Raw genomic sequence first — 23,538 nt, 5'->3', positions numbered from 1 at the left:
CTTCTCTTCACTCGATTCAAGGGACCAGCTCGCTAGAAAAGTAAATGTGATCTGCATGCAGCCCAGACCTCCCTCAGTTCCTCCACCAAATGAGGGCGCCTTTATGAGAGCAGAATGTCCAACTGACCCTTTATTTATGTGGACTGTCCTTCGCAGCGGTCTCTGTGCTGGGCTTCCTCATTGATTTAGCACTAGGATCTGAAGAGCCCAGACTTCTGGCTGGTGGAGGGCCCTGCCCCGGGACGTGGACTGCAGGCCTGGGCTCCCACGTGCTTCAGCAGCCGGGCCTGCAGCTCCACGCGCCAGGGTGGGGAAACCACGCCAAGCAGGCAGCGGGGCCCTCGCCAACCACACTCCTCTTCTGAGAAGACATGATTTTAAAAGGGTCACATCTTGGGGCTTTCAAGGAAAAGGTATTTTGCTGGCAAGCAGGGCTGGCCAAAAAAAAAAAAAAAAAAAAAGAAAAAGAAAGAAAGTAAGTGAGTCTAAACACCAACATCGTTAAGTGCCCACGGTGGGCCAGACTTGTGGCCAAGCCCTTCACACACAAACCTGACTGCCAGCTTCAGCCACCAGCCAAGCGCGCCTGTCTCTCTGGCGTGTCCCAGGGTTAGTGGCAGACACCTTGGTCACAGGCTATCAGGAGGCCACCAGCATGAGACGGTCCCTGGCATTGCATACACACTACGGCTCAGGATTCTGTCCGGCTTCTCCGAGATCAAACCAAGGCCTAGGAAGGTGAGCTATTCCAGGCAGCCTGCACAGTGAGTAAGGGACGAACCGTGCAGGGACAGGTCCCCACATACCTCTCACGCAGGGGCGGAGGGCAGTGCAGACCAGCCATGGGGCATGTGAACCCCAGCCCCTCTCTTTTGCCCAGCAATTCATTCCTCTCTGCTGCTCTCTGGGGAGGCTGACCAGGCCCTGGCCCACAGCAGCTCACTCACTTGGCTTTCCCAGAGGCTGGAGACAGGGATGGGCACTGGTAAAGCAACCAGTCACTATCTGCTGAGCGTGCAAACGAGGGAATGAGTAAGTCAACGGAGGGGGTGGGGCACGCACACCCACTGCCTCCCCTTCTCATCTGTAAATGGTGAAAGATCTGCCTCAAAGAAGTAGGTGAACAAAGCATCCACCATGGTAAAGACCCTTCTGTCCCTCCTCCCAGCCAGCCTCCTGCAGAGCCACACAAAAGCCTGGCTGGAGAGAGCAGAGGGCCTGAGTAAGCCCAGGGAAATGGAGCCTTTGCCTGAGGCCAGCACTGGCAGGGACTGGGAAAGGAGCAGCTAATGAATAAAGGTGACACAAGACAACACTACAACTCAGAAAACACACACACACACACACACACACACACACACACAAATGAGCTCCTGAACATCATGACACAGCTACTGCAAAGGCCTCTGGCCAATCTCACATGAGCATTTCTGCTGACCTCTGAGCGGGAACCAGCTGGAACACCGCCAGCCATGAAGTTCTGCAACGGGGCTTTTTGGTGGCTTGTACTTTCCTTGTCAGCCCCAAATGAAATTAATCAGACTGGCACCCCTTCCTGCACCCCTTCCTTTACACTTCCCCTGCCCCTCCTCCCACCACCCTGCAGCTAGGAGTCCAGGTGGGCTGGGGAACTCCTGGGTCACACCCCCGCACCCCAGCCAGGCGCACACACAGGTACCTCCGGAGGCGATGTAGAACCCGCTGGGTGCATACTTGGCCACCACGACCTGATGGGCATGCTCCGTGTAGATGTCAGCAAGGGCTGGGTTCTGCGGGGAGGAGACCAGAATGAGCACAAGGAACGCAGCAGCAGTCAACTGCTTTTCCCTCTCCCGATGAGCGGATTCAGGGGCTAAAAATAACACACGCACGAACATCTCAGTCAAAACCTCCATAAAGAAAAATCCTAGCAGTATGACTCCCTACCCACACACCCAGTGCCTGCCTGCCTGTCTTCGGGTGATAGAAATCGAAGTAGTTTTAACTCTTTCTCTTTAGTCTGCAGCTGTCGAAGTGGAGATGCTTGTCTTTCCTCTGCTTTTCTGCACCTGACACAGTACAAATATGTACTTGTAAGATACACTCAAGACAAGTTTCATGGGAGAAAAGTCTACCACTCTCTCTTCCTGGTGGGGAGCTTCCCGGAGTCAGCTGTGTGCTGGTCTCCCTGTTCAGAAGCAGCTCTGCCCCGGACGCCAAGCAGCAGGTGGCCCGAAATGGAGCCCTGGCTCTTAGCTCCAGCAGCCTGGCGGGGCGCAGCACTGGGAGCCTACCCCTGTCACAACCTTCAAAGGGAAATGTGGACTTTACCACCTGCTTCATAGCCCAGATGGAAGGCTGGCTGGACTCACAGTGAGAACAGGGCTGGCGTCCCAGACCACTACTCGCCAAGAAGGTTCTAATGTCTGATTTACCAAAAGAAGACTGCGGTACCCCCACTTCCACACACACTCAAGCAGTCTCAGCAAACTGGAAACACATACACTGAGATGCTCCTGATCTGTCTCTATGGCTGGGCTTTCTTTCTGGAAGGAATAAAAACTCGGTCATCTACTCCCCATTCCTGCTGTCAGGTAAACCAAGCGCTCTTCAAAGAGGCCACATCCCCCTGGCTGGAGGCTGAGGACACATCAGGCTCCAGTGTAGACACTCTGCTTTCTAGAGGCAGCTGCTGAGCTGCTGCAGGAACACCTGGCCTGATGCCCAGCTGCCCCCACTGCTCTCCAACCTGACCACAAGGTCAGAGGCCTGCAATTTTCTCAGCCTTCCGGCTACAGCATCCCCAGCTCCTGACTCTACCAGACTGAGACCAGAGCAGCTGACCCTAAATTCTAGCCCCGCCCACCACCAGCCACCTCTGACATTCCTGTTGGCGTTCCCCTGGCTGGCCAGGACCACCCCACCTGCCCTCTGATCCCTACTTACAAGGCTTAACTGCAGGGTTACTTCCTGCATGAAACCTCTTATGCCCCTTAAATCATTTACCTTGTTCCCTAAGGTACTCAGGACACACAATACAGGTATTCCCTGCTTTTACAAAGTTTGCACTATGCCACAAGATCTACATTAATACTAGTTTTCACTAACCGAAAGCAAGCCACACAGGATTTTCACTTTCATAAAAAAAGGCAAAAAGCCAAAATAGCATTTAGCCCTATTTCTGTGGTGAGATGAGCTGGTCTGGAGTAGTAGGCACCCCGGAGCAGTGTGGGGTGACCCCCAGGCTCCTTCCCTGGGAGCCACACTCAGCATCTCAGTCTCAAACAGCCAGAACTCTAAGCCGTGTCTGGGAGCACCTGGGCTCTCCATTTATTTCATGCATCTGTTAGCAAGACATATCCTAAAGTATCAGAAACGCCAGGAGAGGTGATTTTTTGGGGAGGGTCTACGAACACTCTATACTCTTTTTCATATAAAGCAATGGTAACAATGGTAACTGCCTCTTTGCTTTAGGCCATTTGGGCTCACGTGAGGTTTCAAAGAATGCTCTGTTTTGGATGGTGGGGAAACCTGAAGTCCCAAACCTTCTTGTCATCGCTTCCAATTAGTTTTTCTGCGACCTGCTTCAAGTGCATTTATCTCTTCGGCCATCAAAGCAGTTCACAGCTAGCCAGTAGTCAATAAATTTTTTGGGGGGGGTGGTTTACAAAGTCTTTTTCACCCTAAGACTTAACACTTGGCATTAATGTGATGTAGTGAGCACTTAATATATGTGTTTCATAAATTGATCCATCTCGGAATAAACATTTACTAATGAAATTAGAAGGGTATCAGGTACTCAAAATAAGATGTCATAAATGGCACACAGGTATATGCAAAGGTGCTTGAGTCTTTGGCCTTTAGGGAAAAGCAAATGGAAACTACAGAAAGATACCGTTCCACACCCGCTAGAATCAGGAAGATCGAAAGACTGATGTCACCAAATGCTGGCAAGGATGGGGGCGCAGTGTACTGGAAAGTTTCTGTGTTGCTGGTGGGAATGCAAAATGGTGTAGCTGGAAAACTGTCTAGTTGGTGATTCATGAGATTAAGCATATACTTACCACACACCAAACATGCAATCCCGCCCTTCGGTATTTACCCAAGAAACCAAAGCACACGTCCACAAAAAGATACATATACATGAAGGTTTATAGTTGCTTTACTCATTAACCGTCCAAATTAGAAAACAACCCCAATGTCTACCAACAGACACTGAAGAACCACCACCCTATATCCACAGTGGAACACACCCGGGCAACCAAGGAGGCATACACTAACACACCCAGCAACACCAGTGAACTGCAAAGGCATTACAAAAAAGTCAGACACAAAAGACAACACTGGGTTGCAGGACTCCTTTCTTATGACTTTCTAGAAAAGGCAAACTTACAGGGACAGAAAGCAGATTGGTCCTTTCCAGGTGTTCGGTATGGAGGGAGCCCACCGATGGCAACGGGTTAAGAGAGCCCTTCTGGAAATCACTGTGGTGGTGTTTATGGGGCTGTGAGTATCTGTCACGTTGAGCAGCAGATAAATCTTGTTGTATCTAAACTATGCCTCAGTAAAATTAAGATGCCTGGTATCCATTAATATCTGCCTAATCCAACTCATTCCAGCCCAGATTAGTGCTTCTTATCCTAACACCCCAACATGGACAAAATCCCTTGCAAAGAAGTGGGCCAAAAGTGGTCTGTGGACAGGCCACCCCCACTGAGATCCTTTCCAGGTGTGTTTCAAGGCTGACTGAGGGGTCTTACATTCTAACGGGGGACACCACAAGCCCATTTTACAGATGAGAAACCATCCCATGGGCAAATGACCACCCATGCTGGCACTCATCCCCACTGGGCTCTGCTTTTAAAAGGGTGGGCATGTGAGATCAGTAGGCACTGGCCCTGGGAGAAGTTCTGCCCCTAAACATTCCTTCCCCTAAATGGTTAGGGTGCTGAGTCCAGGGGGCGTGAAACACCCAAGGTCATCCCCAGCAGGCTCAGCTCCAGAATCCTGGGCTGGATGAGACATCTCTCTTGTCTGCACTGCAAATACAACTAAGCCAGCGAGGGAGGGGGCCAAATTCTCCAAATTGAGCATAATGACCTCATCTGGGTCCATTGCAAACTCCCCACCTCGGCTTAGTACACACAAGGAGGCTGGCTACTAGAGGCAGAAATGTCCCACTGTCGTCCTGCCAGTTCAGGCTCATTCCAGATCAGCTAAGGCCACAAGGCACCAGGATTTGTACCCAACACCCCCCGCCATAGCTGGCGGCAGGCTCCCCTCACTTGCCCTCTCTCTCCTGCTGCCTCAGGCAAGGAGAATAGGACTTGGGTGAGTAATTTATTTGGGGCAGGGCTAGGCAACAGGGGAAATGAGCCAGTGACGGGAAGACAGCCAATTCTGGGTGCACCAAGGAATATTCCTGCTAAGGCACGGGCTTCCCCTCCCTGGCGGTCTTGGGAGATGGTTCAGGACAGGCCTAACCCCACTGCCTCCACTCTTCTCAGACCCCCACCCCACACACAGGACCCCCACAGGTCTGCCCTTCCAGGCTAAGGAGCCGCTCCCTGGGCTGATGCCCTTATGGGGCCAAGGCCCCTTTACTCCCCAAGCCAACCTAGGGCTATATAACAGGGGCACCCGCTCCCCCTACCACCTGCAGCTCAGGGTCTGGCAGGGGGCACTCAGCAACACTGCTAGGTGAGGGGCAGAGCTCAGGGCTGTTAAGGCCCTGGCATAAGCCCCGGAAGGCTGCCCCACACTTGGGGGAGGTCGGGAGTCTCACAGAAGACATGAGAGGACACAGAGGCACAGATTTGAGGAAAGACACGGGCATGGAGGGCCTACCATGTGCCTTACAGACCCTGCAAACACCTGTGGGGACAGCAAGGTGGGGGCGCTCTGGCCACAGTGGGAGCCAGACGACAGGAAGCACCTTGGCCCAACCTGAGGCGGCCCTCTCCCCTGCAGACTACATACCACCCAGCCTCCCACCTGCGCAGACAACCATCCCCAAGACCAGACTTTCTTCTGCCAATCCTGTCAAACAGGAAACAAATCCAAACCCCCACGCCGTCCAGGTCTCCACCTTGCCCAAGGAGACTCCCTCCATCAAGGGAGGATTCCCAAAACTCACTTCATATGGGCAGTGTCTAACTGAGCCACCGACTCCCCAAAGCTCTTTCAGGTCCTATGTCCTCTCAACCTCAGGGCTGAAGAGGGATCAGAGGTCACCACACCATCCACAGTGAGGTCAGTGACTGGCCCAGGTCACAGGGCGTGGCAGCTCTGACCTCAGCTCCTGAACCACAGGGAGCCTGGTGGACGTATCAGGAGATTAGGAAGGCCTCCCTGAGCAACCAGTGTAGAAGCTGTTGGACCTGGCATGGCAAGAGGGGCCTCTGTGCTCTCCTGGAGCAGCTCATGGTCCCTAGAGCCTCCAGAGAGAGAGAGAGAAAGCCCTGGGCAACTCCGAACCCAGCCCAGGCATTGTGAGCATGACCTTCCCGGAGGATTGCGTTTCAGAGCATGGACTTTCTAACAACTTCTAGTTCCTAAAAGCAGTCCTGGTAGCTGGACCTGTGCATCCAACACAATGTGCAGAGACCTCTATAGATGACTAAGGACAAACTTGAATTACTGCGCAGCAGTCCAGTGAGAAGCAGCCACACAGATAAGTATGCTTCCAGAGCGCAAGCTGGGGCCCAGAAGCCGAGCCCCGACCTTGCTGCCTCAAAAGACAGAACATGTAAGTGTGGCTCATTCACTCCTTCCAAGAACTCCCTGCACCCACTTGGGGCTGGCCCTGTGGATCCAGCAGTGAACGAATGCTCTGTACTCTGTACGAGTCCAACAGGCCCCCAAGGTAGCTGGCCCGAAGAATGGCACCTCCCACTGACAATCCAAAGTCCATCTTCCATTATGCCTCCTCCTTCCGTCAGGAAATCACTGAGTGACTTTGTTTTTTCACTTTATCTGCCTCTGTCTGGAACTCCTTCCCTCCTCCCTGGTCCTCAATGACATCTCCTAATTAGCTTCTACCACACAGGCAAAGGCCACCTCCGACAATCCTTCCCTGCTGCCCCAACTGGAAATGATCTCATCCAGCCCTGAATGCCCACCATGTGCCCTCGCCGCCCACCCCGCCACCCTCACCACTTACCGCCTTGCACCACACGCCACACTTACACCCATGTGCCTTCTCCCTAAGCGGGCCCCACAAGGGCAGGGCCTGGATGTGACCCAACACGGCCACCTCCAAAGGCCCCAGAAGGCCAAGGCTGGCTAGACCCCGAGAACCGGTTCTGAAACATCGTGCCCAGATGGTTCACTCTCAGCCATGAGGGTGGACCCTTCTATTGACTTCTCTGAAACCTCACAGGAAGATAACCTTATAACCCACTTCACAGGCAAAGAAGCTGCCCACAGAGAACGAGATGTGCGCAAGGCTACCCGGCTGGTAAGCAGTGTGCGTGGGGACCTGAAGTCAGGTAAGGGCGTTTGTTCCTCAGTTCTATTCTCTTACCTGTGGTTGGTACCATCGTCAGCCTGATTCTCTGACTCAGAGGAGCACTTTAGTCTGGCTGACAGGTAAGGATTCCAGAACTGGCGTGGGGCCATTCAGCAGTCCTGCATGGTCTGCTGCTCCCTGAGGGCCTGTCCCTCTTGCCTCCAAGCTCAATCCTTTCCCAGTGCAGCAAATCAAGCTGTAACACAGGGACCTCTGCACACAGGACAGTGGCACCTTCCTTCCTGCCCTCCCTCTTTTCCTCTTGTCTGCCCAGAGCCTTACTGAGCAGTCCTGCGTAGAGTCTGGGGAAGGCTGCTCAGGGTCAGATGCCAGCACCTCCTGGGGTCTGGTGTCCACATTTTTAAAAAGAGCAAGTCTCTAGGCAACACGGCGGTTGTGTTGCCTAGAGACTTGTGAGGAAGGCACTGTGGACCGTCACAGCTCAGGCAACCCTCTAGGGATACTTGTGAATGAACTCTTCTAAAGCCCATGATGACCCCATGATTATTCTCCCTACTCTTCCAGATCAGAAAACCAAACCGGTTTAAGTACAGCCACTGCCCAGCACAAAATGTACTCAAGCACAAGGAGCTCCTCTGCCAGAGGCAGGGCTCAGGCCTGCTGCTGGATTGGCACACATCTGTGTTCCCTGAAGAACAGATGAACAAGGGCAGGGCTGGTGGGGAGGTGGGGAGAGGACTGGAGTGCCCATGATGGGATGGTATATGGTGGAGAAATTGCCATCTTCTGGGTAGGATCCCAAGGAGCAGGGATAAAATCAGTGGGTAGAAGCTACTAGTAGGCTGACCAGAGCTTGAGGTCTAGGTTCTTCTACAGGGGCTATCACCACAACCAAAAGTGTGCAGGTTCCACCACTGGGACTTTTAGAAGAGAAGCAAAAAGAGCCCTCTTCCCTCCAGCGTCTACATATCCTCTATAATGAGGCCCTATGGGGAAAGATGGGTTGGTGGGGGAACAGTCTGGGGGTCAGGACTGCACAGGGACCCGAATGGGCATCTCCAACCATTTCAGGACAAGGTTGACTTCCATAACCCAAGCAGAACCAGTACCACCTTTCTGCTGCCTTCAGAGATGAGGCCATAGCCTTGTTTTCTTTGTAACCTTGAAGACTTTGGTATCCCTTTCTATACCTCCAGGAACAGAAACGCCTAAGAAATGTATCAAAACCATGGACCCCCCTGCAGGAGCCCCTAACTGTGTGAGAGCACACAAGTCTAACTTCTAACCTTGCTGCACACTTGGCTTCCTCTCTAGATTCTCTCCCATCTCCATCCACTTTCTCACTCCTCTTCCTGGAAAACTCTAACTCATCCTCCAAAACACAACTCAAATGTTCCCCTTCTCCAAAAACCTTCCCTGCTGCTCTGTGGCACAACCGGTTCTTCTTTCTTGTTCTCAAATCACCAGGACATTCTTTTAAAGTGCTTTACCAGATCATTAGAATGTTATCCACCAAGGGTAACAACATTCAATCTCAACACTACTGATGTTGTGGGCTTGTAGCACAGCCCTGTGAATTGTGGGATGCTTGGCGACACGCCTGGCTTCTACCAACTAGACAGATACCCGCAGCACACAAAACATCTTCAGACATTGCCAAGTATCTTAGGGGATGGGGCGGGGGCAAAATCTCCTCACATTGATTTGAATCTTGGGCACTGTGGTCACAGGCAGGGCTCAGCAAGACAAGCTTCGTGAATGCAGGAAACATTAAGAACCAAAGAGCGAGGTGGTGGGTATTATACAGGGCACAGATTGCATGGAGCACTGGGTGTGATGCAAAAATAATGAATACTGTTATGCTGAAAAAAAAAAAAAATAAATTAAAAAAAAAAAGGAACCAAAGAGTGGTTCTACCAAGTGCTGATAAGCATTTGCTTGGGTGTTTTCATCTTGAATCTCAAATCTTAGGTACAGAACAATCTCAACTACAGATTCAATCCTATTACTAGTCTGCCTAACCTCTTAATGGTTCTGGTAGCCTCTGACACAGGGCTGCTTGATCGCTGACAGCTAGAACCCCTCCCACACCCAGGCTCCGACCCTGGAACTCAACAACTCTGTAGAGGCCCTCTTTCTCAAACCTGCCTCATTTGTCTGGCAGCACAGCGCCTGTGCTTCCTCTCAGGGTCAGTCCCATCCAGTTTCCAGAGTTGGTTTTCCCCACTGGACTGCGAGCTCTGTGAGGAAAGGCCCATGGGCTCTGCTACAAAGCAGATGCTTGGTAAGTACTTATAATATGGTTCACTGGAGCTTGAGGTACAGGAGGTGGGGGGGCAGGGCAGTGGGACAGGGATAGAAAGGAAATGCCTATCCTGGGTCAGGCAACACTCAGGGAACCCTATGAGACTGGATGTGGGACAGCCAAAGCACCCAAGAATCACTGGCCCACGAAGTAAGTCACCACTACGTCACTTGGGCTCCAGGCAGCCCCGTGGCCTGGTCTGAGCCTGTCTCCTCACTTCTTAAAGATCCAACCCCCAGGTCTCTTCTGGTTCAATCTCATGCATGTGTTGCCTACTCACGTGTCCGGGTGGTACTCCAACACACCACTCCCTCCTACCACCTGGAAGCTTATGTCGCTCCCAAGACCAGTTTAGACAGACCTCCCCTGTATCTGGACTCCCCACAGGGCTGGTGGTCTTCCTGGATGTATAGCAAGGACTCAAGAGGCATGTGCAAATAGACAGAAGGGACAATGTCTATCCTTCTGGAGCCATCTGTCCTTTTGCAGACACCCCCCACCCCTTGGGGGCACACGCACAGGTGGTCCTTCCGCACAGGGCTGGCAGATCACCCCAGGACAAACTCAGCACTCATGTTCAACAACCCTGAACTTCAGGGGCGCCTGGGTGGCTCAGTGGATTAAGCCGCTGCCTTCGGCTCAGGTCATGATCTCAGGGTCCTGGGATCAAGTCCTGCATCGGGCTCTCTGCTCAGCAGGGAGCCTGCTTCCTCCTCTCTCTCTCTGCCTGCCTCTCTGCCTACTTGTGATCTCTCTCTGTCAAATAAATAAATAAAATCTTAAAACAACAAAACAAAACAAAACAAAAAAACAACCCTGAACTTCACACTGTGCTTTGAAGCAGACTGTGTTGAACTGCAATGTATCACTTCCTGGAATTGGATTTTATATACATAACTTTGTCAAACATACATATTTTAGTTCTACAATCTGGGGCCTGGACTGCTTTAAAAGCGAGATCCAAACCTGCCCTCGTAGCAAATCTGCTGGCTGCTTTTGGCAGCTTTCGAGGGGCCTCTGCTGGGAAGTTTATGTGCCAAAGCTGTTCTGTACAGGGATGTGATGCTGGGCAGCTCAGAATCCTGAAGAGCCTCCTTCACGGTCACTGGGAGTAACTCTTCCTGTCGTTGCAGAATCAGCAGGAGCAGTGGCCATGCCCGCCCCATGCTGAGAATATACCAGGCTCTCCCCTTCTGGTAGATAGCCACACCACTGCATACTTTAATTCAGGTGAGTTGAAAGAAAAGAGGTAAGAAACATTCTTCTCCATGAGCTTATGAAATGCCTTTATACTGGGTTCACAAAACAACTTTTAAGTCAACACAATGAGTGGCGGCAGTGGTCCCAAGTGGGAAGGAAGTCATATGGGTATGGATACCTGTTTGGTTTGAAAGGAGGGGAATGCCACAAAACTGAGCTCCAGCAACCTCAAGCAAGCTGAGCTTCTTTAATTTCCAGGAAATAAAGCCTGCGACGGCTACCTATTATCTCCATGACACAGCTTCACTTTCAAGGCCTTTTAACCAATGGATAAACTTACTGAGCACCTGTTATGGGCCAGGTACTTTCCTGGGTGAGGACACAGCAGTGAATGAAACAGGGGAGAGCCAAGCCCTGCTTTCAAGGAGTTTCTAGTCCAGTCCCAGAAGACAGGCACTTGTCTTCTACTTCTTCTACTTGTCTGCCTGCTGGCTCGCTTTGCGTTAGCACAGAGGAACAGAAAAGGCCAGGATGGGAGTGCTACAGAGACCTATGCCCTGAGACAGATAGGTCGTATTTTAACGTAACTGGTCCAGCTGAGCTCTGAGAGCAGACTGGAGCACAGCCACCTTGGAATCAAGAACAGTTTGGGTTTTCTGTTTTGCAATTCGGAAAGGATGGTAACTTGGAGGAAGGTGAAAAACATAACAGGTAGAAAAAAATGTCAGATTCTGAAGTTATCTTGACAACAGACACTAGGATCCACTGACGAAGGAACTATGGAATGGAAGAAAAAGAGGGAAATCCAGAAGTCCCAAGTTTGGGGCCCAAACGGCTGGAGAAATGGCACTGCTGTTTTGGGGGAAGGACACATGAGGAACCTGAATGTGGTTTGGACAGGCCAAGCAGACATCTGTTGGACATTCCTTGACCTAATTCCAATCTTTTCTTCTGGGTTTCCTCTCTTTCCCAAGCCTGTAATATAACCAGACCATCATCTTTCCTATTCCCTGAATGGTCATGAGAGTTCCCCATAGCTTTTTCCCGGGAATGCTGTACCCCACTAAAAATGGTATCCATCTTTAACTGAGTACCAATGATACCCCAATCCAAAAAGAGCTTAAGGGCCTAATTTTCACCCAGAACAGGAACACATTAGCAGCTCCCCATGCTGTCTGGGCCCGACAAATAGCTGGGAAAGAAAAGCAGACGCACCCTCAAGAGAGAATGGTGAACTCGGGAACCAGCAAAACTAAAGACTTCTGAAGAAGGGTGCCTGGGTGGCTCAGTGGGTTAAACCTCTGCCGTCTGCTCACGTCTGCACTGGGCTCTCTACTCAGAAGGGAGCCTGCCTAACCCCCCTCTCTGCCTGCCTCTCTGCCTACTTGTAATGTCTGTCAAATAAATATATATTTAAAAAACAAAAACAAAACACCTCCGAAGAATGAGCAAACTGGGTTTCACAAGCAGGGGAATGTTTGCAGGGGGGTGGAGGTGCTTGTGTGCAGCTGTGAATAATTCTCACTTGAAGCAGCTCCAAGGATCGGCCTCCTTCACTGTGCTGGCCTGACCCCTCTGCAGAGCAATGGGCCCACAGGGCTGAAAGATGCATCTGGTCAAGAACTTTCGTGGCACCTGACAAAGGGCAGGTACGTCACATGAGGCCCCCCACCTAGATGCACATGTAGATTGCCATGACCCGTCCAGGAATTTTAGGGGCCAACTCAAGCGTTCCCCACCCTATATATCCCTGAGAATGGTTTAGTCCATTCTGTCTGCCCAACTACAAGCAAGTACCTACTTTGGGCCATCAAACTTTTATTTACTCACAATCTCGGGACCGCACCCTGGGTATCTCCATCATTACCATCTAAGTCCCTGGTAAGGTTTCCCTCAGTTCTGGGTGAGGCCAGATCAGCTTTCTAGGAATCCGTAAGACTAGCACAACAGAGTGTGGCACCTCCGGGGAGCATTCACACCCGCCCACCTCTTCGTTTGAGGTGCCCAGCAATCCAGGGCAGGGCTGAAACTGCCACTCGGAGCTCGGTCCTTCAGCAGAGGAACGACAGTGACCGGCTAGATTGCCCAGAGATGAGGGAAGTGCCAACAGCACCTCAGATCATACTGAGCCCTCTCTTTTTACATGCAAGAAAAGCATGGCTCCCAGAGACCCTTTACTCCCTTAGCCAGTTGTGAGGTCCCGAGGGCAAGTGCATCTGATCAGCAACAATCCTGGCCCACCAGGGGTAATCACTTGCAACAGATGTGAATCTAAACTGACATCCCTTGGGAGCATGACCAATCAGAATCATCCACCTACATACTGTGCAGAGGCCCAACCCTAAGCACAGTGCAGGAGAACCCCTCCCCCCACAAATGGCTGTGCTGGTACTTCCACCTTCCCTCCCCCATACGGTAACTCGGCCTGAGGAAGGGAGAAGAAAGATTTCAGTGTGCAATCCCAGCAGTGGGGAGACCAAAAAGCAGACTGGGTCATTTCAGTAATTACAGAGGAGTAAGAATTTGCAAGGATTTCCCACAAAATTGGCTCAAGCAGCATTCTCAGCCTGGGTACAGGACGTCTGTCTAAATGATTCATGGGAATAAACTGGTTCCTGATTTTGCACTGGGGCTCACACCAGGTTGAAGTGCAAAGCTCTGAACATGGGTCCTGCTGGCTCTGCCACACTGAGACCCTGGGTGTTAATAATGATCATACATAAGTACCATTTACCAAGTGCTGGGTGTGCGCCAGGCATGCTGGACTGGAGGGACACATCATCTCATTCAGCAGGCACAGGCAATCCGGGGAAGAGGGGGGAAGGGAGCCTCATCTCATCATCACTTCCATTTTACAGATGAGGACACTGGGATTCAGATGCCTAAGTCACCAACGGCCCCAAGGTCAAGCAGCTGCTGACTGGGTGTGTCTGATCCCCCCAATCCAGAGCCCTTATACTTCTGGTCTGAACTAATCCAAGCCTCAGTTTCCCCAGGAAGAGAGAGAAGAGGGCCTAAATAAGCCTAAAACAGTCTTCTAGGCTTCCGAGGTGTGGTCCCAAGGCTGAGGGGGCGTGGCGTTCTCACCCTCCCCAGGCTGCCCGGCGGGAGAAGAGGTGGGGAGCGGGGAGGGAGAATGAACCTGGGAATTGCACCCAGGGTCTGAACCCGCGCCTAGGGAGTAGGTGGGAAGGGGTTACTCACGTCGATGTTCCTTAGAATGACGCACTTTCCATTGGTGTAAAGAAAATTGTTGCCCTTGGGGTCTCCACCAATGATTTTGGAGACGCCCCTCTCCACCTGGGGGAGGCTAGCGAACACCTTCTCTGCGGAGACACAAACCAGGCAGAGCGCGTTAGGGGCACCCTCCACCTTGGCCCCCGGCCGAACTGACAACAGGGGGCCGGGAGCGGATGAGAGAGGGGACCTGGACCGGTCTCAGCCGGTCACCTGTTGCCTCCACCGGGAGGGGCGGCCGCCACTTTGAAGGAGCGCAGGGGACCGCGCGACTTCCTGGTCCGCGCTCCCGACCAGGCCCTTCAGGAACGCGGGGGCTCCCACGGGCCCAGCCCGCAGCACCAACTTTGGGGCACCCCCTGGGCCGGGGATCGCCGCCGGGCGCCCTGAGGGCGGAGGAGCGTTCGCTCGCCCGCTCCCTCTCCCCTCCCCCGCGGCCCGGGACTCAGGCGGGCCGCCCGCGCCCCACGCCACGCCGATGGCCGAGGGGGTCCGGCGGCGTGGACGCCCATCCCCGGGGGCACCGGGCCGCGGCACTTACTGATCTCGTACGGCATCCTCGCCCACTTGTTACCGCGCCCCGCTCGCTAAGACCTCCGGAGCCGCCCGCGCCGCGAAGCAGACTGGCAGAGGCCGGGCCAGGGACCGGGGGCCGAGAGGCGGCGCCGGGCGTGCCGGGCGCGGAGGGGGCGGTCCGAGGCCGGGGCTCCGAGGCCGGCTCGCGCCCTGCCCTGCGCGCTGCCGCTGCGGACGCGCCGAACCCGGAAGCGCGGTCTCGCGCGCGGCTCGCCCCCAGCTTTGACCATATATAGTCAAGCGCTCAGCTCGGCGACTGCAGCCCGCGTGAGGCTGCGCGGACCGGGCCGCCCCTCCCCCACCCCCGCGTGGGTCCCGCCCCGGAAGTGACGTTGCACGCGGCCCCGTAAAAATGTGGCGCGGGCAGCGGGCTGAGTGTCGGGTCCCTTCTGGGTGCTGCGGAGTTTGCGGACTGGGGGGGGGGGGGGGCTGCTCCGGCGGCTCCAGGCTGAAGTGCGTGGGGCCGCGCAACGCGCCTGCACGCTGTTGTGGGGCGGGGGGTGTTGGGGGAGCCGCTTCCCACCCTGTGTTTGCGCAGCGGGCGATCCTGGGCCGCTAGCATTCCGGCAGAGTCAAGGCTCGCGCAGGAATTGCAAACTGGTTTTTCTTTTCTTAAAAACATGCCTGAGTAGGAGTCGCCCTTCCTCTAAAGCAGCCGCTGGCAGCATAGATTTCAGGGAAATGCCTTGCTGGGCCTGAACTCTCTCATAACTTCCTTTAGAAACCTAAGAAGCCGAGGAGAGCGAAGGGCATGTAGGCTCTGAGAAAACCAGGGTTTATGAGTCAGGAGGCAGAAAGAAAGGGGGGGGCTTCCACTTTCAAGATCAAGGCAGCGTGAAAATGGGAAAAGCAAGGGCTCTGAGATGTTGCTTTAAGCCTTCTTTTTCAGTAGGGGGACACAGCTTTCCTGAGGGGCGGCTAAGTGAGGGTATGTAAAGCACCTGTGGGTACTGAAGTCCAACCTGAAAAACCTTTCTCTGATGTACTGGAAAGACCTGTTAGCTCTGTTTCCAGATCTACCCAGGTTAACCATTTCTTGCCTCCTTGACTGTTAGTCTCACAGAACCAGGGCTCACCTGGGTTATCGCAGGTGTTATGTGCCTGTTCTGCTCCTACCACCGTCCCCCACCTTCACCTCAGTCTGTTCTTCAGGTTGCAGTCTGTGTTCTATAAACTGAAACCTACTTTTCACCTTAAAGTTTATAGGAACTCCCAAGTCCCCAAGCTAAAGCCTTTAAGACGGCTGACTGGGCCCTAGGTAACAAGTCTCAAGGTTAGGAGAGACTCCCATCTACTGCTCTCAGCTGTACCTTTCTCTTGCACACTGTCTGCCTTGTTCCAGGAATGCCCCAAGATAGGCCTGCCCTAGGTCCTTGGCAATTTACTCTTTTCTCCAGAAGAAACTAATTGCTACAGTATCACTTGCTCAGTGAAGGTCCCTTTCCTTGACCATCTTATTTTAAATCCCAAGCTTCCAGCCCTTAGGAACATATTCCTGATATTAACTTTCCTGTGACTTGTCTAAGTGTTCACCTGGCAGATGTTCAAACGGGTGACCCCGGTACCACACGTGTGCCCTTTGATCAGGAAGCAGTGGCTGTGAAGGTAGTTTTGTGAAGGAACCTAGAAATGTTAAGTCTTGATATCAAATGGTGATTCCTGAAACAAGTGGTAGCTGTAACTCTGGAGAAACCAGGGTTTGATTATCAGCCCCTAATGAGACTTGGGTTTAGAAGAGGTGGATTCAAAATCACCCCTGGGATATTTATGTAACAGAAGGACCCTCGTGCAAGTAAATCTAAGGCACCAGCCTTGGACTCTTGCAAGCTGGTAACCTTTAGCTCACGTACAAAGCCTTGTTGAACTTAACGCTACTTCACAAGGAGACTAAAACTTCAACGTAGAACATTCTCAAAATGCTGGTAGGAGGGTTTGCTGCTAGCCTAGGAAGTCCTATTGATCTGGGGGCTTGAAGTTTAGGTGGGGGTAGGAATGCTTCCCCTACTTTAAAAACAAAGCAAAAACCTGTCTGGACAGCAGGAAGAGGTAGAAAGTTACAAGGTTGAAAGGGAAAAGGGACCCCAGGACATTCTTCCTCTGGCTTGTCTCGGGATTTGTAGGCTTGGTTGTCTCTCAGCTGTAAAGGCTCAGTAACACCTGAGTAGTATCAGCTGTGGCTAGCTGTCTGGCACTTTTTCCTTGGGTTCCTCTACATACACCTTTGTTGATACAACCAATAGCCTGCTTCCCCTCTCTAGGAGGGACCCTGGATGTCAGTATCCTGGTGGCTCCTTTTCTGCATGTCTGTCCAGCTACTTCTCTTAGCATGTCACCTGTTACCAACTGCCTCCCCAGCATCTCTGTAGGGAAGTCCACAAGGCACTTCTTGAGATTAAACCAGCCTAAGACCACACCCACTTCCTCCTGCCATAGGGCTGTTTCTCTGAGGCCTCCCTCCCTTCCCATGGTGACCCTGTTTTTCTGACTATTGTGGCTCCAGCCCTGTCCTCACCCCCTCCACCCCCACCCTGCGTTCAACCCCTCACCAAATCTGATTTTTTGAATGCCTGCATTTCTCAAATCTATCCCTTCATCTCAACACCACCAGGTTCTGAGCTTCTACGCTTCATCCAGTCTCCTTTAACCACTTCCTAACTACTGTGTCCACTCAGAGCCAGATTAACCTACTGGGTGTGGCCAGTAAACCCTGAGGTAGCGAATGAAAAGATTATTTCAGACACCTAAATAGGAGAAAGGAGAGGGAGAGAGGCTCTAGTGGTGAACAGATCCCGAGCTAGACTCAGTCTCCATTTTTATTGCAAGTCTCAATACATCAAGTAAGAGCAGAAAAGCAGAAAGGAATGTGAGGTTTTAGTAATCAAGACCTAGACCTATGGGTCCAGGCGTCCACAGCAAGCGGCATCTGCTGTGAATACAGGCTAAGGGTATGATGCATACATGACCGTAAGGTTGAGAGTGTTTTTCATTTAAGTTAAATGTTTACTCCCTAGGTGAGAGCTTTGAGCTGCAGTAAGGATCTGACTCTGGCTGTTTTCAGCTCAAACTTCAAAGCAGACCCAGCGTTCCAGGCCCCCCTCCTTTGTTTTTCGTAATCAGTCTTCTCTTGGGAGACCCATTTCCCTTAAATCTCCTCTATCCAGGCACTGTGAATCCTCACAGTAATCCCAAACCTTGTCAGCACCCCCACACATCTTCTATCTCAAGAGGATGTTGGTCTCTAAGGCCCTGTGGGGATCCAGCCTCAGCCTAGCTTTCTAGTAGCTCTGTGCCTGGGTTCCTTTGGGTCACAAGGGGCCACCCCCAGGGCCTTTCAGCTCTGCTGCTCTGCACAGCGCCTGCCTGGGCCTATTGTCCCTGCTATTTCTGAGCCTTTCCTGCACAGCCCAGTTGAAGGCCAGTCAGTCAACTCTCAGATTAAGGCCAAATTAAGCCCTCTCCTTGCTGGATTGACTTGCTTCCCCACCCCCACTGTGAACTGAGAACAGGGGCCCCCTGTTGAGGGGCTGCATGATTTTTGAATATTTAGCTAAGGGCCCACCAGGCTGCCCTAGAGGGAATGAGAAATCCGAGCATCCCCTGAATTTGCATTGAATTTCAAAGCAATTAGTGTCTTAAAAACCTACTTAAGTGATTCCTTAAATCTTAAACTCCTAGGCTGGCTCTGGGTAATCTGGTGTCGGTTACTTAGGTAACCCCAACAAAACCCTTAGATCGGCTTCCAGGTGTCAGTACAAGGCCTTGATGCTTCCTTTTTGGGTCAGTTCTGCTGGATGCTTTGTGCTGAAATATGAAGGCGCAGGATACGTAGCTCTACATGAATCCACCACTTCCTGAGCGTGCTTAGCCCAGGAGCCTTGGTTTCCTCTTCCATAAACTGGGATCCCACAGGAGACCTGGGCTTTGTCAATTGAATGACTAACCCCTGTAACCGCTACAAGATTTTTTTTGGGGGGTGGGGGTGGGGAGGTCAAATTCCTGCAAGCTACAGGAACTTTAGCATAAGTTACTTTCCCGTGAAGATGATCAACAGTAGATGTATTTGTAGGAGAAAACTCCATATTCCTGCATGTTCAGGAAATATACTCCATATTCCTGCATGTTCATTCCTGCATGTTCAGGAAATATACCCTTATTCCAGTCACTGACCTATCTTAGTTCTTTATAAGCCATGCTTCACAGACCACTAAACCTTCACTATCTGATCTTCCTAAGGTCTGGGTGAGGTCCATCAGCCGGAGACAGCAAACCTGGCTTGAGACTTGAACCTGCGCGACTTCACTCCTTCAGCATAGAGCTGTGAAGCCTCTGGGGCAGTCCCACCGCTTCCTTGTCTGTTCTTTGCACTAAGAACTCCTGTAGCTTGTAGAAAGAACACAGCAGCTGTTTTGCTTCTCTCTGCTGCCTGATACTCAGAACTTTGGTTGAAGTGGTGCCCTGAGGGCTGTCCTCAACTCTGCCTCTCTGAAGGGCTTTCTACAACTGAGGACTTCCCCAGCCACTTCCCATGAGCCAGGTGCTGGCTTGCATGTTCTTTGGCTCGAAGGTTATGACTTGCCCAAGTTTCCAAGCAAAGGGCTACAGGCAGGATTAAAGCTTGGGTCAGCTTTCTCCAAAGCCCAGCTGTTTTCCTTAGTAAAAAGGCGTGATCCAGAGGCAATTGGGTGGCTCAATTAAGTGTCTGACTCTTGACTTCAGGTCAGGTCATGATCTCAGGGTCATGAGATGTGAGTTCTGCATTAGGCTCTGAGCTCACCCCCCTGCTTCCCACTCCCACCTCCCTCCACCCCCAAAATCTTAAAGTGAACCAGACCAACACTTGTGAACCTGTGTTCTTGAACAGACAACTTTATTTCATTCCAGTGAACGATAGAATCCAGTAGCTCTTCAGTCAAGTGCAAGGATGTCCTTGTTCAGTTGAAAACTGTGACCTGGGACAAATACTCGATTACAATACTACTGTTTTTTCTTTTTGCTGACTTACACTAGAAAATGATCCAGCCGTCTGTTAGGTCAGTCGTGATCTGCTTGGCTTTGGGTGCTGCCCCTGTCCCAGTAGCTGCCATCAAGCAGGCATGTGGCTGCATGTCACTTGACATTCTGCAGTGCTGTGGGGTATTTGGCCTGAGGGCCATGCTGGCCTCCTTCCTGATGACCTAGAGCCTTGGGTGAAGGGAGCTCTGCTTTGTGTAGAAACCCTGGTACAACCCCCAGGTCTGTCCTTCCTCTGGTCTGGTCAGCACTGGGGTCCTTCTCCCTGGCTGTTGCAAGCATGGAGAGTTCCTGGACCTCTGTGTATGGAAGTACAGGGCGTACTTAAGCCCCAGTTCTGCAGAACTGGCTCTAGGCTACTTCCCCAATAGCTGAGGATCTTGGGAAGTGCCAGAGCACTCCAGAAATCCATCCTGGCTTCTGCCAACACTTCCTGCTTGATTAAAGGAGTCACTGGCCATTTAGGAGCAGACTTTAGTCTGCTCCAAGACATAAACCAGTCTCCATATTTTCCAAAGCACAGAAAACCCAAAGCTGGCTTTATTGGTAGCTGAGAGGACTTTGGCCTTTTGCTTCCACAGAGAGGGACATGGATTAGCTGGACATAATCTGTTTTTGTCCTTCTGCGGGGAGTGATCAGACCAATAGTTCAGCTTAGGGAACTGGCTAAGCATTGCTGAGCACTTGTTTTGCCTGCATTCTGAAAACAGGTGCTTTGCTTCCTCCAACTGGTTGAGTGTTGGCATATAGACTGCCCAGCCCCTGAAACCAGGCCCACTAAGTCGGCCTGTGGCTGGGAAAGTGTATTTGTTTGCTAGACCTGCTGTCCGTAAGTACCACAAGCTGAAGGACTTAAGCAGCAGACGATCTCTATCTGGTGATGGCAGAATTGTTAATTCCCTCTGCAGGGCATGAGGAAAAGTCTGTTCTATACTCGTCCCCCAGCTTTTGTGATTTTTGACAATCTTTGATTTATATGCAAGCATCACTTTGATCTCTGCCTTCACAGTCATGTGACATCTCCTTGAGGCTCTGTGAGCCAACCACTACCCCCACTTTCTCTAAGGACCCTAGCCATTTGGGACTGAGGCCTCCCTCCTCCAGAAGGACCCCATTGTAATGGATTACACATACAGTGGCCTGATATCCAATTAACCTTCTGAGGGTACTGGGGATTAAGACTTGACTGTATCATTGGGATACATTTCAATCCATGAAAGTAGGTAAAAGGGTTGCCTGTTCCACCCCTCTGTCCTCCTTCCCTCTATGTGCCTTTGACTGCTAGTCTGAGGCCTCCTTGGAGGGAAAGACACAAGATGCCTAAGTATGCAGACATGCACAATAGGCAGGGACAATAGTTTTGACACTAGAGCTTTGCCACCCACTTTGGAGTAGATGCCCTTGAGGAAAACCACCAACTAGGATACAAACTGATCCACAGGCAGGTGTCCTGGCAAAGGTTCCCCAAAGAAATGATCAAACAGCTATTCCCCAGCCCACCCCCAGTCCAACTTCCATTCCAAAATGCTTCAATGCAGCAGCTTAGAATAGCTTAGAATAGCAGCCTTTAAAATAGGCACCAGAACATTTTTGTCATGTTTTGGAGCTACTTGGCATGTGGTGCTGCCCCTAGGGCTCTGAGCCCAATTCCTTAGCCCTGCTTGCGTGGCTGGGAAGGGGCTTCTGCGACCGAGTGCAGCTTCAGGGTGATGGCAACTGTAGATAACCAGGAGCTGCTGCTTGGCTTCAATGTCCTCAGGAAGGCCTAGGCCCCTTGTCCTGGTTGGGTGGGCTCTGGGACCTACTGATGGCATTGTTGGGACTGGGGTGGTAGGCCTCTGTCCAAGGACAACTTGAATTCTATACGGCAGTGTTTGTTTTCAAAGCAGCAGCTCTACAGGGAGACTGCAAAGTGGGAGGCTGGAGATGGAAGGAGCTCTGACTCGGGTATCAGAGTGGATGGAGTGCACCACTGTGTGCACTTGGGGATGACTGGCATTTGGTTTTAATTCTTATCTTTTAAAGATTTTATTTATTCAACAGAGATAGAGCCAGAGAGCACATTAGGGGGGAAGGGAGGCAAGGGAGAAAGAAGCCGACTGCCTCCTGAGCAGGGAGCCCAACGTGGGACTCAATCCCAGGACCCTGGGATCATGATCCGAGCTGAAGGCAGCCGCTTAACTGACTGAGCCACCCAGGCCCCCCTAGTTTTAAGTCTTTAAACCTAGTTAAGTGTTCTATTGGCTTCAGTGTAGAACATAGTGATTCACCACTCCCATACAACACCTGGTGCTTTTGACAAGTGCTCTCCTAAATCCCCACCCACCTCCCCTCTGGTGATCGTCAGTTTGTTCTCTAGAGTGGAGTCTGTTCCTTGATGTTTCTCCCCCCCACACACAAATTTGCTGGTTTTTAAAATTCCAGATGAGTGAAATCCCAAGGTAGTTGTCTTTCTGACTCATTTCACTTAGTGTTAACAATAATCTCTAGCTCTATGTTCTGGCAAATGGCACGAATTCATATGTTTTTATGGCTGAGTAATATACCTGTGTGTGTATACACACATACATTTTTTATTATTTTTATTAGCATATATTATTTGCCCCAGGGATACAGGTCTGTGAATCATCAGGCTTACACATTTCACAGCACTCACCATAGCACATAGCTCCCCAATGTCCATAACTAAACCATCCTTTCTACCCCCCCACCCCCACCCCACCAGGCCAGCAACCTTTAGTTTATTTTGTGAGATTAAGAGTCTCCTATGGTTTGTCTCCCTCCCAATCCCATCTTGTTTCATTTTTTTCCTTCCCTACCCCAAAAACCCCCTGCCTTGCCTCTCAAATTCCTCCTATCAGAGAGATCATATAATACTTTCACTAATTGGCTTATTTTATTTACCATAATACCCTCTAGTTCCATCCACATGGTTGCAAATGCCAAGATTTCATTTCTTTTGATGGCTGCATAGTATTCCATTTTGTGTGTATATATACACCACATCTTCCTTATCCATTCATCTATTGATGGACATCTAGGTTCTTTCCCTAGTTTGGCTATTGTGGACATTGCTGCTATAAACATTTGGGTGCACGTGCCCCTTTAGACCACTACATTTGTATTTTTAGGGTAAATACCCAGTAGTGCAATTGCTGGGTTATAGGGTAGCTCTATTTTCAACTTTTTGAGGAGCCTCCATGCTGTTTTCCAGAGTGGCTGTACCAGCTTGAATTCTCACCAACAGTGTAGGAGGGTTCCCCTTTCTCCGCATCCTCGCCAGCATCTGTCATTTCCTGACTTGTTAATTTTAGCCATTCTTTTTTTTTTTTTTTTTTTAACTTTTTATTTTTTATAAACATATATTTCTATCCCCAGGGGTACAGGTCTGTGAATCACCAGGTTTACACACTTCACAGCACTCACCAAAGCACATACCCTCCCCAATGTCCATAATCCCACCCCCTTCTCCCAAACCCCCTCCCCCCAGCAACCCTCAGTTTGTTTTGTGAGATTAAGAGTCACTTATGGTTTGTCTCCCTCCCAATCCCATCTTGTTTCATTTATTCTTCTCCTACCCACTTAAGCCCCCATGTTGCATCACCACTTCCCCATATCAGGGAGATCATATGATAGTTGTCTTTCTCTGCTTGACTTATTTCGCTAAGCATGATATGCTCTAGTTCCATCCATGTTGTCACAAATGGCAAGATGTCATTTCTTTTGATGGCTGCATAGTATTCCATTGTGTATATAAACC

General features: G+C 51.2%; 1 protein-coding gene across 1 annotated transcript in view; it reads right to left on the bottom strand.

The window, feature by feature from the left end:
- The window catches only part of WDR1 (WD repeat domain 1), a 43,996-nt gene extending 28,924 nt beyond the window's left edge, over window positions 1–15,072 (bottom strand). The window contains exons 1-3 of the mRNA XM_082728518.1: window positions 14,734–15,072; window positions 14,160–14,281; window positions 1,679–1,769 (exon numbers count right to left, since the gene is read on the bottom strand). Coding sequence (XP_082584644.1) covers window positions 1,679–1,769; window positions 14,160–14,281; window positions 14,734–14,749 — 229 coding nt within the window. The 5' untranslated portion in view covers window positions 14,750–15,072. The remainder of the gene's footprint in view (window positions 1–1,678; window positions 1,770–14,159; window positions 14,282–14,733) is intronic.
- Window positions 15,073–23,538: the final 8,466 nt, after the last annotated feature.

Source organism: Mustela nivalis (assembly GCF_964662115.1).
Source record: "Mustela nivalis genome assembly, chromosome: 4".
Lineage (NCBI taxonomy): Eukaryota > Metazoa > Chordata > Mammalia > Carnivora > Mustelidae > Mustela > Mustela nivalis.
Note: the sequence above shows the minus strand (reverse complement) of the source record. Positions and strands in the feature narration are given on the sequence as shown.